The sequence below is a fragment of the Cyanistes caeruleus genome, chromosome 5 (assembly GCF_971803275.1).
Source record: "Cyanistes caeruleus chromosome 5, bCyaCae1.hap1.1, whole genome shotgun sequence".
In the NCBI taxonomy this organism is placed as follows: domain Eukaryota; kingdom Metazoa; phylum Chordata; class Aves; order Passeriformes; family Paridae; genus Cyanistes; species Cyanistes caeruleus.
The window spans coordinates 43552732-43568277 of NC_141705.1; the positions used below are offsets into that span (position 1 = coordinate 43552732).

Here is a 15546-nt window from a genome sequence, read left to right on the forward strand (position 1 = left end):
CTTTACCTTTTGTTTTACACAGGTATTTTTCTACTTCTTCATGTGGGAGCAGGAGTTGGCAGTATCTTGTTTCCTTTATTTCACACAGTCCTATTACTGGAGTTGTTCTGCCATCTTTGACACTTTTGGACAGCACAACCCGTGCATGACATATCAATGTCCCCCCTTTCTGAATTCATTTGGAAATTGCTGCTGAAATGCACATTAGCTTTTTGCAGTAGCTTTTCTCATTGGGCTGGGAATTTCTTTAAGTTGGACCTGAGAGGGGATTTATTTTTGCAAATTTCTATTGCCTCTGTTATCAGTCACTATAGGTGTTCTGGCATCCTTAAGATACTGATTTTATTTCATTTTCTCCCAGTATGTAGACAGTCTGAATCTAGAGATGACTCCATTTGAGGAAACCCAAGGTGCTATGTTGTCTACATGTGTATGTAAACAGCCCTCTCTTAAGCAAAAGTTTTGAGGTTCTACCAATTTCTTAGCATTTTAACTTTGCAAATGGACCTCTTGATACTTCATTCTTTTTCTTAGCAATTATTTCTTTGAAGAGTTTTTCATTAAAAGGTGTTTAGGGAAGCATTGTCCAACAGTAATGACAGATAATTGTAGATTGGGCCTCTGTTATCTTCATGGTTAGCTGTCTGGTGAGTAATGTTGCATAACTGTCAGGTTTTTGTATTTTGTTTGAAACTTATCTTGGCACAATTAGACTGTAATTGGTTCCTGGGGTAAAATTAATTTCTTTGTGTTCTCTCTGATTATCAGTCACCTTGCCACCTTAAATATGACTGTATTTGATTTTGAGAGTATTGTGTAAACTTCTGCAAGTGATGTTTATTAGTTACATATGCAGATTTCACCACAAGGAAGGACTGTTAATTTCTACACAGAAATGCTTGTTATGCAATTTTGCTGCCAAGTTCTGCCAAATTTTCCTCCGAAAATTTTAGGCTTGTAGAGAGTTATTATGAATATTATAGCAAGGATAAAAAGAAAAAATTATCAATTTAGTCTCCCCTGTGATGTCATTTTTTTTTGAGCTGCTGCTCTTCAGGTACTTGTGACACTTTATACTCATTTTGGGATGTTTGATGAAATGAGAAGATGGGGGAGTCACAGGAGAGTTTTGGGGTCACTGCTTAGGTAAAAAAAACTAGGGATATTATTTAAAGGAAATTAATCTCTGTTGGTTCTGCTGTTGCAAAACAAGTTTTGTTAAAAGTAAATAATTACCATTTTATCTGTTACAATTTCTCTCAAATAATTTCTTAATAGCTTTTGGCAAGACTTGTTGCATTATGTTTTCCTGAATTAGTAGAATCTTTTACCTAGGTGTAAAAGACCACTAGTGGTTTATTCCAAATTTGTATATTGTGCTCTCTTAAGAGATCTGGGTCAGCCTGATGGCTGAGAACAAATAAGCATGTTTTGGGAGATAGCTGTTGGAGAAAAAAGGAATGAGAGAGTCAGAGCAAACGGCTGAGAGTTTAATGTGCATTTAGTGTGGGCTCTCAGACACACAAAAATTGCAAGAAGGAGCAGAGGGCAGATAGCCAAGACTTAGAAATAATAGAAAATGACAGTAAATGGGTATCAAAGACCAGAATTTGTTACAACTCAGAAAACTATGGAGCTAGCTCTCACCAAGCCTACGAGCAAAGGACCATCTGCAAGGAGAAACAGGGTAGGAGTTGGTTTACAAGCTATTTTGTCCTAAATGCTCTGTCTTCATTTAAGAAATTAAAAAAAATCTATGTTATGTTGGAGAAGGCAGATGATATGCACATTCAAAAGCCTTTTTTTCCTGAAACTCTGTGTAGGAATTTAAGGTCTGAGATGGTTCTCCTTAAACATCTTCTTCCCTTTGGATTTCTTCATAGTCTGTAATTTAAGTTTTAGCCATTGCTCAGTTTCCTACCTCCAGCAGCAGTGAAATGTTATCACTGGATCTTCCTGCATTAAATGTGCCTTGGATCAGATAGCATTAGCAGTGATTTAAATTCCAGCTGGCATTAGAGAGGGAACATCCTTATGAGCAGTCAGAAAATGCCGTGTGGCAGATGCAGAAGACTAATATCAACAAGGGAGAGCATGGATGTTAGAGAGGTCCTGGACTTCTTTATGGGAACACCACATAAGCACAGCATTTAGTTATGAGTTTCATGAACCACTCTATCACCATTGTCTTGTCCTCTCTGTGGGCTCTCCTTGGAACTGGTTCTGCAGGGTAGAATTTTATTTGTTTTTAGATGTTGCTGATCAGAAAACATCAGAATATGATCTGGATTGGCTGCTACCCAGAAAATAAATATATTCTATTGACACCATTGAGCACTTTGCCTACTCAGTGGTCTGAATGGGCTTTTCCTTCTGTGTTTCTTCTAGCAACTCCTGTTGGGCTGAGAAACCTTAAAGTCTGTCATTATTGAAATATGTTTGTATCTGGTGTTACCTTCTGTTTTCCTTGCTCCCAGGGGTCAGCATTTCTCCCTACTGCTGCTGCATTTTTCTGGTCATCGCTAACACTGGAAGATGCTTCCTTCATCCTAAGCCTTGTGAAACAAGCTTTCAGCCAAGCTCTTCAGCTTTGAGAAAGTGTGCCCTCTTATTCTGTTGAGTACACCTGAAGTAGTGTGTTTGGCAGTTGAGTACTTCTTGATGGCAGAATTGCTTGGTTTTTAGATATGACTGGAATCGTTGTGTGCTGCTTCACCACAAGGCAACTTTGCCACTAGACAAGGTTAGCAATAATATGTTTTGTGTAGCAATATATAGCTTTGGTACTGGATTATGGAAAAGTAGAGTTACAAAGTGCAATAAGTATGTTTAATGCCTCTCCTCACTTTCGTTGTTTCAGCTTCTGAGCTACCATTTTGTTCTCTTAAGCTGGAATCTCTTTTGATAAAGCTAAGATCTCAGTTTAAAATGCCTGGTGCCTCTTCCCCTTCTGTCTTAACCCCTTCCTTGGGGAAAATAACATAATGCTCATACTGGGGCAGCAAACATGCTGTGAAGTAGCATAGTGGACTAAGTGCAGAGGACACTAAACTGAAGCTTTTAAAAATTTCTCTGAAATTTGATTCCTCAAGTTTTGGGATGTAGGTTCTTTGAACACATAATAAATGACAGGACTTAAATTATCTTGATTTTTAATTTTTATTGCGTGCTTTGGGGGAGGGAGTCTGATTGTAATCTATTGAAGTAAATTTGAGAAATAGTCAGCTCTTGTTTTATTTTATGTACATTCTGTACATGCATAGCTCCAGTTGGTCCCTTCTCTGTGTGTGGGAGGATGCCAAGGCAGAATGCTGCAGAGCAGTAAGTACTCATCTACAGTGTCAGACTGAACAGCCACAATTACACTGGGACTAAGTACATATAAGGGTGTTCTATTTTGAAGTTTAACTTATGATTGCACTTCAAAGAACCATATATTGCAGCAATTTGGTACTTTTAACTCAGCTAGAATAGTAAGACTGAGTATATCCATTAGTAGAAGCAAATAAAAATCAAAGTGAGATGAAATAGAAGTACTTGAAAATGTGATTAGATATATCTGTTGAGGTTTCTAAAGATTAGTGTCTGGTCTACAGAGAACTGGCAGAGTACATTGTACTACTTCCTTCTTTCAGATATTATTTTGAATGAAAAGGAGCTAAAATTAAATGTTTCTTAGATAAACAGTCCTGTAGGTAATCTGATTAATGCTGATTTTTTTCATGATTGTAAGTAGGATTGAAGGTCTTAAGATAGCCAGTCGATATTAAATCTACTTTATTAAAATGTGTGACCTAGAATCAAAAACTTCACCAATTTTTTGGGAATTCTTTTGATTTTGTCGTTTTTAGTAGAAGGAATATTTTGTTCTGTAAGATAGGCTTCCTGGGTGCAAATGTTAGTGCAGATATTATTGGGGTTTTTTTTGTAAAAGGTAGCAAAAATAAACTTTTTCCAGGAGAGTAATTTAGATACTTTTTCTTTCTTTTTCCCAGTTATCCTACCTACCCTCTATAAAATCTAAACATGCTAATTTATTAAATATAGAAACATACATCTTTATGTAAAAAGGTGCCAGCTTTCTTTAATATATTTCTATAAGGACTAAACCTGTTGTTAAAGAAAAAGATGTTAGAAAATTGATTTTGGTGGGAATTTGTTCTGCTGAAGGCATTATGTATAGTTTTGAATAGCTATTGAATATTGTGTTTAAAACTAAGGTCTTGACTAAATTGATCTTGAAAGTAAAGATAAATTTTTAAAAGGAGCCTTTCCACTTGTGGTCTAGATGTAAAGAATAGACAAGTAGCAGGAATAGAGAGATCTTGGTTGGACTGTTCTTTCATTCCTTTAGTGCTCAGTTACCATGGTGCTGTGGCAGGAGACCGTAGCTACAAGGGAAATGGTGCTGGTGTTGTAATGCCATTGTTAAGGTTTCTAATGAGTTTCCAATACAAACAATTTACATTTCCTTTTGTAATAGCTCTCTAGGATTTTCTTCAAATACTAGGAGGGATGCTTCCAATTTAGAAGAGCAGAAATTATGAAGAAGTCTTTATAGACTATTGTGTTTTGTCCATAGCTACTGCAGGAACTAAAAAGCTTGCTTTCAAGGCCAGCACTTTGCTAACATAACAGACAGGCAGCTTGTCAGTTCAAGCCAGTAATTTAAATCTTTGGTGCTAGTCAAAGCTGTCAACTTAATAACAGCTTACTGCATAAACAAGCTGGAGGACTTACTCTGGGTCATTAGTATAGGAAGTTTCACGAACTGAATTGATGTTTATCACTGGAGATTATTTGAAAAGCAAGGCTTGTTTGAAGGAAAGGTAGTAGTTTGCTTAAGCAATTCTGCTTTGTGCTTACAGCCTTGGTCATGGCAGTGGGTAGTAAAAGTCACTTCAGACATGAAGCAGTATTAGATAGGTTTTGATTTTTGAAGATGAGGGTCATCTGGTTGGGTTTGGGTTGTTTTTTTAAAGGCAAACAGGGCAGAGGAAGCGGATTGGCAGGGCAGCCATCTCAGTATGCCGTAGCAGGAAAGATCTGCTTTGCAAGGCCTTCTCTCACCACTGACATCAGTGAAGGAATAGCACGGGAAGTTGAATGAGTAATGGTGCATAAACAATGATTTGGCTACTATGATCTGGTACACTGGGGACACATACACATCAGAGTCACCTAAATGCTTAGTAATACTACATAAAAAATAATCAGTACTTCATGTTTTTATGCCAGTTTTTCCCCAGAGCCACCAAAATGTTTCATCTGCAGTAGAGCAAAAGATTCTCTCTGGTTTAAGTAGCATATATGTGGGGATTATTTCTTTTCACCTCAAAACAGTGTTATCCCTTAGGACAATGAATAAGATCCACACTACCCTGTTGGAAGTAAAAATTGAAGAGCAGTGAAGTTCTATGAAGCTTTCACTGATTGTGACTCGGGAGTTGAGTTTTGTCTTGTTTGCTGATTGCAGTCACAACCCCCACACCATCAGGAACTGTAGCAAGATATTTGTTCACTGCTTTGAAGCAGTGGTGTTCTGAGTCTCCCACTCCTTATGGAAGCTTAATGGGTTTCTGGTGGCCAGTTTTTAAAGAACTGACTGGCAAGGGCCTCACTAGTTTGTAAAGCTGAACAGGATTGTGCCATAAGGCTTTAGTAAGAGGAAATTTGCCTGTGTATTTAGAAATATGAAGATATTTTAAACATTGAACAGTTTGACTACCAGTGTTACAGAATTCCTTAAACAGTAAAAAAAAAAAAAAAGTGTCTGTACTGTCTGGAAGCATTTAATTATTGAAAACAGGAGTATCTACTATACAATGAACTGCAGTTATGCTACTAAAATAAATTATTATTTTGTAGTTACCAATTTTCTTTAGATTAGAGTCAGGACTAATTGTGTGCATTTTGCTGTGGATTGGTATTTCAAAGGGAGATTGTTCTTTCTTTTTCCTTGTCTAGAATTTGCTTTATGTATCTCTTAAATTTTTTAATAAGTAAAATATGCCTGAACAGATGATGTGTTCTAGTTAGCCATATATAGCTACACTAAAGATCTGAAAGTTCCCTTGTTAAATGTCTTAAATATTTAATTTCTTTTCTGTATAAGCAATTTTAAATTTTTTGTTACGTGAAGAGTTGCCCATATCCTCTCGTACTATTTTGATTTTTGAAAACTAAATGAGTAAAATAAAGAGATCCGTTTTCTGGCTGAAGATGTGGGATGATGGGAAATGTACAGCTGCTTAATATGTTTTCAGAAATCAGGCTGGAGAATATAAAAAGTAAATACTGTCAGAAACATGGAAGAAAACATTATTTAAGCCTTTTATGTTCTGGTCAATGCAGATGAAGTCATGTACATTCTTTTACATAATGTGCTCCTTTAATGGTCCTGCTGGAAATAGACTTCTTGGCAGCTGTACAGTGCAGAACAAGATGGATAAAGTTCTGTTCCTGTTTCAAAATGCTGTAAGTGTGAGCATGTCAGAATTGTACTAAGACAAATTCAGTCTTTTTTCCTTTTCAGTTTCATCCATTTGATGTTAGTTAAACGAACTGTTAAATTAATGAGAGCACATCTGAAAAAAACATCATTTGTCAGTAGTTTTTGGAGTGAAATTTTCTTTCTCCTCTGGATCCTGACCCTGCTGAGGAGATGGAAGGGTGTAGTGCTGAGAATCATGAGTCCATGGTGAAAAACTGCATTTAACTCTTTATTTCTTTGTGAAAACCTTGCTGGATCTTTAGATCACATGGCATTCTGCAAAAAACCTTAATTACACGGGTTTCTAGGGTGCTGGAAATGTGTATACTTGCAGCCATGCGTCAGTTGCTATCTTTTGGGTTCTGTTTTAGCAAAGGTGTAAGTGTGCATCATTTCATCCTGGTTAAGCAAAGCATTAAAATCTATGCTATGTGTAGATACTCATAAATTCACTGTGGTTCTGTGGTTACAGGTGTTCTGAAGTGTTCTATTGTAACAGCACTGCAGTCCCTAATGCAAATCCCCTGTGTTTCAAATTCCCAGTATGAGCTGACAGCTGGTTACAAGTCAGTTATCAGGGGCTGTGATTTGTCTCCTGTACCCTCAAAGATTCAGAAGCACTGAGTGTTTGCAAAAGTAGCAAGCCAGAACAGTGCACACCTCCATATGTGGTATGACAAAATGACTGAATAGCTTGTTTTTTCATCTTAAAGCTTTGCAGATTTATAGCTACCACAACTTTAATGATGAATAAGAACTACCCACACAAAGAAAGAGATCTAATGATGACTGAAGGCAAGTGAAATTGAATATATGCTCCTTATAAGGCAGTGTGTGGGAGACACATTTGTAACATACTGAGTATCTGAGCAAAACCATGTGTCATGTTTCCTTAGGTTCTCAACAGGAGATGTGTAGAAGCAGCAGTGATGACAGGCCTGGCTCTCAACTGCAGCATAAACAAGAAGTCCTTGTTTGACAGAAAGCACTACTTCTATGCAGATCTGCCTGTAAGTATGCAGCATGGCTGGTCCCTCCTGGGCTGTAGGAGGGACAAGTCTGGAGTAGGGATGGCAGTAGGGGAGGAGTGCAGAGATGCTTTTTCTGTTTTCAGTCAGTGCTCTGCTCATCCCAACAGGATGCTGCACTGTGCCCTGATGGAATAGGCAGCTGTACCCTGGTGCTCACTGATTGAATATGATTGCTCTGATTGCTGACTCCTTGCTTAGCTGCACAATTCCAGTAGCCTAATGTAATTGGATTGGGAGCTGGAACTGCTTTGTGCCTTAAGTTGTCCATTCCTGGTGTTTTGTACTAATAGTCTGTTAGGGTAAAAGCAATCTGATAAAAGTCCTTCATTTAAAGTGAATGTATAAGTAACACAGGCTCCAGTAGAATAAACACAGTAGTGTCTTTTTTGTGTGTGCTTAGGGACCTAAAAATATTTAATTTCCCTTCAAAACTTTCCCGGTCATGATTCCAATAAATGAAAAAACCAAAGCTATTGAGAAGTTGAGTCTTTGTAGTGTGGTTTTTTGGTTGATTTAATATTGTGTAGAAGCTAAGTCAGATGTATTTTGCTGCATTTGATATGGATGCAGAAATATTGAAATAGTTTAAAAACCTGAGTTCAGTCCTTGCAACAGGATGCAGTAGTGTTTGAGCCTTTTTTTCTCTGTAATGGCATTAAACCTTTCTGATTTTTAACTTTTTTTTGCATGAGCTTATTTGTACTGAATGTTCAGTTTAACACTGATCTGTCGAAGGGAGGAAGCTATTTTTAGTTTTGGTGTTTTGGGGGTGAAGATTTGATGGCATTAAAAGAAAAATATGTGGGTTTATTTTATTGAGGAAAAATCAGGCATATTAGCTTGTCCTCTCTTTAGGTGAGGAGTCTCAGACATCCAGAGAAGCAGAATGAGACACCTCTCAGATCCCAGGTGAATCTGTAGAGGTGCTGTATTATTAACCAAATTACTTTCTTTCCCACTCTTGTTCAGGCATTGAAAATATTTTGAGATTACAGAAAACATTTTCAAATACAATTGCTTCCCACCTTAGAAACAGAATTGTATTAGAGTTGTCCACTGGAGACCTGGATCTCAGAAGAGATTTGTTTTATTCTCTTCTGGCTTGGGAACTTTTGGCTCTTCTGTGAAGCTGCTATAATTTTGATTTGGTTTCTGGGGATAATGTTGCAAATATTTGTAAGTCATTTAGAGGCCCTTTTACTGGGAGCTATGCAGTGACCTGCTGGGAATGTGAAAAGAAAACTTACCAGTTTGAATTGCCAATACTTTTTTTTAAGCATATAGAACTATCTTAAAACCCATTTCAAGACCTGAAGGGTAAAAAGGTGAAATAGTGGGAAATAAATATGACTTTCGAAATTCCTTTACACGTCGTAAAGAAACATCAAAAACATCATAGACAAATTGTTTGCAAATTACCTTTAGCGCTTACTCTGTTAAACTGAAATCACTCATATTCTTGTGATATCTGCTGCTATCAACTTACTGATAGCAGCTATATGGGTGAATGTTGTCCTGGGAAAGAATCCACATCCATGTGTCCAAGAGAGCAGTTGAGATGGAAGAAACTGTGGGACTCTGCAGACATGAATTACAGAATCATCTGGTCACATAAGCATGGAGATTTAGTCAGGGAGATGCTGACACATTTTATTAGCTTGAAACATGTTATTCTGGCTTTTTACTGACTGACTTCTGCAGTTTAAGCACTGACAATAAACTGCCCGACCTGCATTTCATAGTGAGCAGTCTAGTCAGGAACCCTGTAATAAGATGCAGGGTTTAGGCTAATGAGCTGAATAGAACCGATAAATCCAGCTCTTAGGGTCATTTGACAATGGGATTATTGTTGCTCCTGAAAACAGGGCTTTGGATGGGAAATGGGATTCGTATTATTTATTGTCACTCAATATATCAGCCTTTTAAAAAATCATTTTAATGAGAACTTTTAGGAGATGAGAAGAGCCTGTGATTAGCATAGGCTGCAGAGTCAGTTATTATTTTTCTTATAGTGATCATGTCTAGTAGGTCATGCACTTCACTGCATATATAAATTGAGGTGTTGACAGGGCCAGACCGCTGTTCTCCATTCCAGTGCCCTGGAATTCACCATCTCTGCATTTTAGAGTAAGCTCATCTTCCCTACAAAATATACAAATACTCCTCCCAATTAATTTGTGTCTGGCAGACTTTTTTTTTAATTTTTTAAATTTTTTTAATTTGCCATAGGTAGGTGAGGAAGGAGGAAGCAAAGGGGGACCCCACCTCAGCTGCCATTGATTCCCTTCTCTATTTTTACGTCATTGCAGTTATTCCAATACCTTGTCACTGGCAGCCAGTGTTTTGGCCAGCAGTTTCCCCTTTGAGTGGAGTCCCAGGCGTGAGGTGGCATTTATCAGCCCACATGTGCCTCATGTGGGCTGGCAGTGTCTTATCTTTTAAATTGCTACATTAATGGAATGGAGCTTTCTCATTTTCTTGATTTCCACACCTCCACCCCTTCCCTCTCTTCCCCTCTAATGAGAACAATTTGGAACAGACAGAGAGGGATATGCAGACTGTTGGGAGGATGAGTGATAGCCCCACATTGGGGATGGAAATACAGTAACTGGCTTCAAACAAGATGTAACAAGATCATGGAACTACAGGCGTGGAAGAACCTCCTCTAGTCCATTTCCTGCTCCAGGGCAGTATCGGAGAATTGGCAAGAGATTGTGGAGTTGATTATTTCAGCATTAGTATGGTGTCCTATATTTGTCTATTATTGAGAAGTCCTTGTATTTTTTCAAGACTTCCAGCTTCTTACAGTTACGTTGAATTCTAGACTCATCTTCTAGCTTGCTTCCTTTCCATCTAAGCAAAGTAACTTTTGAATTTACACGTGCATGTATTCTCTTGTGTAGGCTGCTATGAAAGATGTTGCATTTTCAGTTTTGTTCTTGGTCAATTATATTTGCGCTTGGTCTGCTTTCTGAAAAGTGGATGTTTCAATTGATTATAAAGCTAATTTTGTTGACAGGCTGGCTATCAAATCACGCAGCAAAGAGTTCCTATTGCAGTAAATGGAAGTCTGTCATACAGTCTCTGCATAGACAACAAGATGAGCCAGATGGTGACCAAAACTGTGAGGATTAAACAAATTCAGTTGGAGCAAGACAGTGGAAAAAGTCTCCATGATGACACAAGGAGTCAAACACTTGTGGACTTGAACAGGGCTGGTAGGCTTGGATTACTTCCCTATTTTTCTCTTCCTTTTGGGTTAAGATGGGTCTTTAAAGGTAAATAGATGACAGGAAACAGGCAAAAAATAAAAACAGCTTTATGGCTCTCTCCTTGAAAAAATCATTTATGAAAATTACTGTTACGCTTGAAACAGATGAATACTTGGTTTTTTTAATGGTCAGTAAACCTTTCCCATTTGCTGTTGGTTGTTGGCAATTGGCAGTAGCAAGTTAGAAATCTCTTGGCTTCAGTTTGCTCAAAACTGTCAGTCATAGAGCCACTCAGCTATTTAAGCTCTGTACTTATGTATTGTTACAAAAAATAAGATGTAACAGATCAAGTGAATCAAGTTTGTATATAGAAAGACCAGCTGTTGGAATCTCTTGGTGCATGAGTCAGACATTTCTTTTAATTATTAGCTGTGAAGAAATGTAGATTTTTCTCTTTTAACTTGGAAATTGTAGATGGAGTGATCCAAAGGAGTGTACAGCATGGCTGGCCTAGACTGATTGGGAAGTACTCTGGTGTCTATTGAGGCTGAGGGCTGTGGCTGCTCAGATTCCTTGAAAGCTATGTCCTGAAGCTAAAAACTAAATCACATCTGTTGACAGTTCTGCTGCTCCAAAATTAGTTTAAGATAAAGTAAATTTGCATCTGGAACCCCACTGGCTTTAAATGAAAGTCCTTCTAGAGAAAGGCAGAAGAGGAATGGGTCCTTCTGATCTGCATGTCCTCAAAGGGTGGAGGGTTGTGAGCAATTCGTTACTTTAAAAAAATACACAAAAATTTTTTATAGCATCTAGGCCCTTTGTGACAGTTACTAAATAATATATGGGGGTTTATGTTTTTTTGGTTTTTTTTTAAGAAGCCCAAGTTCTTTCATGTGTTAGCCAGTTGCACTCTCATGTGCCAAGATCAAAAGCTATTTTTGAATCCTGTCTCTTTCTTTCATAGGAGTCGGTCTCATGGAGGTTGTCATGGAGCCTGATATGTGCTGTGGGGAAGAAGCAGCTGCAGCAGTCAGAGAGCTTCAGCTCATTCTGCAAACACTTGGGAGCAGCCAAGCAGTCATGGCAGGTACTGAGGGGAGAAAGGCATGTTCCCTTGTCACCAGTAATTCTCTGCATTTGCAGGAGTTTTACAGCTTCTGGTTATTTTGCTCTGTGGTTGCTTATAATGCATAGCCCTTTCTAGCTGTTGTTTTTACAATCCTCAGAGTCTGTCCTGATGCCTGCCATGATTATAGGCCTGCCTTTGTCTGCAGAACTTTGCTGTGCTAGATGTTATGTTTCCTCACACAATAATTTTACAGGATAAAGCTAGGCAGGAAGAAATGTCCCCAGGGTTCTTGTGGTGCTTCTCCCCATCTCTTTCCATCTTGCTTGCTACAGCACTGCAGTACAGAAGATCTGTAGCAAGGATTAATTGCAGAGTATCAAAGGGACAAAGTAGTGGGAGCATGGATCATCTTCTAAATGTCAGGACTCAGTCATAAAATTGATGTAGGCAGTAAACTTGTGCTGGTGTCATGGATGAGATGGAGTAAACAACAGCATGTACAGAAATGGGTGCTGGGGTTGATTTTAGCCAAGATTACCTATCTTTCTGAGACCACTTCCTCTTGCAGGAATCATTGCTTCTGGCACCAGCTCTTTCTGTAATTTCAAGGCCCTGATTTTCACACTAGGTGGTGTGCAGAAGCATAGACTACATTCAGCCTCCTAACTGGGGATTGTGTCTCATTAATTTTAAGATTCAGATCATGCCCTTTTTCCTCAGTCTTAATGTTACCAAAATTTACAGCCAGCCCATGGTTACAGGTAGCATATAGCAGACATCTGCTTAAGAATTTAAAAGTGGTTTCAGGCATTCATTCCGTCCATACATATCCACAATTATCAGCTGCTTATTAATGTTCACAGTGTAAAATATATTTTTGCCTGTGACAGTTGGCCTCAGTGTCTGGCAACAAATTCAGTCCATTATACAAGTGGATGTCTCCTGGAAAACTGAGTCAGAGTGCTCCATGCATCACACAATAAATGGGATCCAATAAATGTTGGCTACTGATGCAGCTTTAATTTAATGTAGCGGGAAATAATAATAGCTAGACATTATCTGTTTCTCTGAATCTTTTCTCACAGAAGTGTCCCACATGTCAAATAAGGCACACTTGTCAATATTAAGCAGCCAGTTTGGATGCTTCTTCAAGGGCCTTTGTGGGCATACCTCTCTACAATAATTTTTCACTACTGAATTTGGCCCTAAGATTGCCATTGGAATTACATTGTGGTATCTTTTACTGCAGGGACATTTCTGACTTTATATGAGAATCCCAGTATTGGAAATATTTTTCTTCCAGGATAGTTAGCTATAAAAGTATTTGGATTTTTTTTTTTTTCCTAAGTGAAGGTTTTTGGGGCTTTTGCATGTACACTGAAGACTTGTGCCCAGTTTTGTCAGATGTTATTTCATTAACAACAAATACATGAAAAGATGCTTTTATTGTAAAGTGTAAGAAAAGTAAGCTGGGTTCAAAGAAAAAAAAGCCCTTTTTTGTTTATTTTTTTTGTTTGTTTGGTTTTGGGTTTTTTTGTTGTTGCTTTTTTTGTTTTGTTTGGCTTGGTTTTTTTGTTTCTTTTAGGAACTTTTGCAGCCTGGGTCTTTTGCTTATGCCTGATTAAATTCATTGTCTGGTCACCGTGACACCTACATCCAAGTAGAAACAGGTCACATCTCAAATGAAGCAAGGGCAGGACAAGACTATTCCTCATTTGGAACAAGTGCAAGTTTCACCCCAAAGAGGGTGCACATGCAAAACACTTCCCTTGAAAGAGATACTGGGTCATTCCAGCATTTTTGTCTCATTTGCATGTCTGGCAAGGCTCTATGAAGACAGAGGAAATTAGTGTGCTGTCATCCAGCCTGCTTTTACAAATTGTACCAAGGCCTTGCCGGTCAATTCAAATCCATTGACCGGAATGGGTTCTGAAGCCCTAGCGTCTTCAGTTTTAACCCTGAGCCATTTTGCACTCTCATTTATAATTCCATAATATTATAATGTATGCAATCAATAGGCATTTGTTTCTTTTCATCTGTATCTGAAATAAAAAATGAATTAAAAAAAAATACAGGGAAAGGCTACAGATGTTCACTGTGTAATATGGGGAAAATAATGTTTCTTAACATTCCAGGATGTAATACAACCTCTCCTCTTTGTGTATTCCCAGCAGCTGATAACTGTGGCCTTTTCCTATTGGAAGAGATGTCTTTAGATGGATAATACTTAGAAAGATACAATTATGATTTCCTTGTGGTTGAGTAATTAAAAATTTTTAAGGACATTAGTCCATTTTGGACTGAGAGTGCATGATGCTTTTATATAAAACTTTGTACAGTTTTTGGCAGCCAGGGACGTTTTGGGGCGTAAGATTGCAATTTCTTGAAGGAGAGGAAGAAAATTACCAAAAAAATCCACTGCTTCTCACATTTTGTCCTTGAGCTGTAAATTTCCAAGAACACCTTAGTAAATCTGTTCAACATAACCTTAAGCTCTTGTGTTCCATGCTAGGGTAGCATATATCCATCAAATTGTAATTCCAAAAGGTATTTTTGTGCTGCTTTGAGAGGAATGGAAGCTCACAATCCACCAGTTTGCTTGTCTAATTCTGCCCTTTATTAAAGAGCTGTGAATCAGAAGCTCTTTTCACTGTATGGCTTAGAGGATCTGTGCTGCACTGCACCACGCAGTTCTGAGAGGAATTATGAGCAATGATTTAAAAGTTTTTTGAATGATTCAAGGCAGTGCCTTGAGATGGAATCACAAACAGAAAGCTATGATGAAATGGTTGTTACTCCTTTCTGAACGTAGAGAAGTCTACTATTAAGGCTCTGCACATAACATGCAGTTTATTAATGCATGACATGGTTTTTAACTCTAGTGTACTGGGCAGGCTATTCTGTTAATAAAATTTCCTTTTACAGAGGGTCAGCTGAGAGTGGATGCCAATGTTTCTGTGCATCACCCTGGAGAGCCTTACGGAGTGAGGACTGAAGTGAAGAATATCAATAGTATACGATTTCTGGCAAAAGCAGTAGGTAAACAGTTGCTTCATTACAAGAGCATTGTAGGTATTTTATGTGGTCTGAGCTGAAAGATGGCAGGCTCCTGAGTGCAGTAATTGGCCTTAAATGGCCTGATCTTCACCTGAGTGTGCAGGAGCCCCATTTAGGCTCAGGCTGGGACCTTCAGACCCTGCCTGAACGGCTGTGTCACAGGTGTGCCAGTTTTAGTCCTGTCTCCTGAAGGACCTTGGACCTGTTCTGTAGCCTTGTTCCCAGTCCCGTCTCAGGACTTAGCTTCTTCTGCTTCTCCCTGAGCTCCCTGAATGGACTCTGGACTCAGCTCATCCCCTCACCTCAACTGGTACTGTCAGAGGACTCTTAGTAGCACCTGCCCCTGCCCACTCAGACTAGTGGGACTGCACCAGAACATCAGGGCATGGCCTTGGTTCTAGCCACCCTTCACTCCTGGCTTATCCCTCTTTATGGAGCAGCCCCACTCGTGTTGCTCTCTGACAGAATAAATCTTAGTGTGAAAAGCTCTGGAAAGAGCAGGTATGTTAGTTTGCGGGTTTTTTGCAGTAAAGCCTCTGCCTATAAGAAGGACGAAGCAGGTGGTTAAGTGCCTAGCATGTACTAAAATATGGTAGCAGCGGTTTTGTGTCCTCCAGTGGAGATGATTGCTTTCCACTGAGCATGGTGTGTGATGTGTGTGAAGTTCAGATGCCGCTTGGGTAT

At 38.6% G+C, this 15546-nt stretch overlaps 1 protein-coding gene across 2 annotated transcripts in view; it reads left to right on the forward strand.

The window, feature by feature from the left end:
• The window catches only part of GATB (glutamyl-tRNA amidotransferase subunit B), a 42329-nt gene that overhangs the window by 8564 nt on the left and 18219 nt on the right, over positions 1 to 15546 (forward strand). The window contains exons 3-6 of one of the 2 annotated variants that reach the window (XM_086891494.1): positions 7390 to 7503; positions 10544 to 10742; positions 11701 to 11823; positions 14731 to 14844. In XM_086891494.1, coding sequence (XP_086747620.1) covers positions 7390 to 7503; positions 10544 to 10742; positions 11701 to 11823; positions 14731 to 14844 — 550 coding nt within the window. The remainder of the gene's footprint in view (positions 1 to 7389; positions 7504 to 10543; positions 10743 to 11700; positions 11824 to 14730; positions 14845 to 15546) is intronic. The other variant, XM_086891493.1, reaches the window with a different exon arrangement.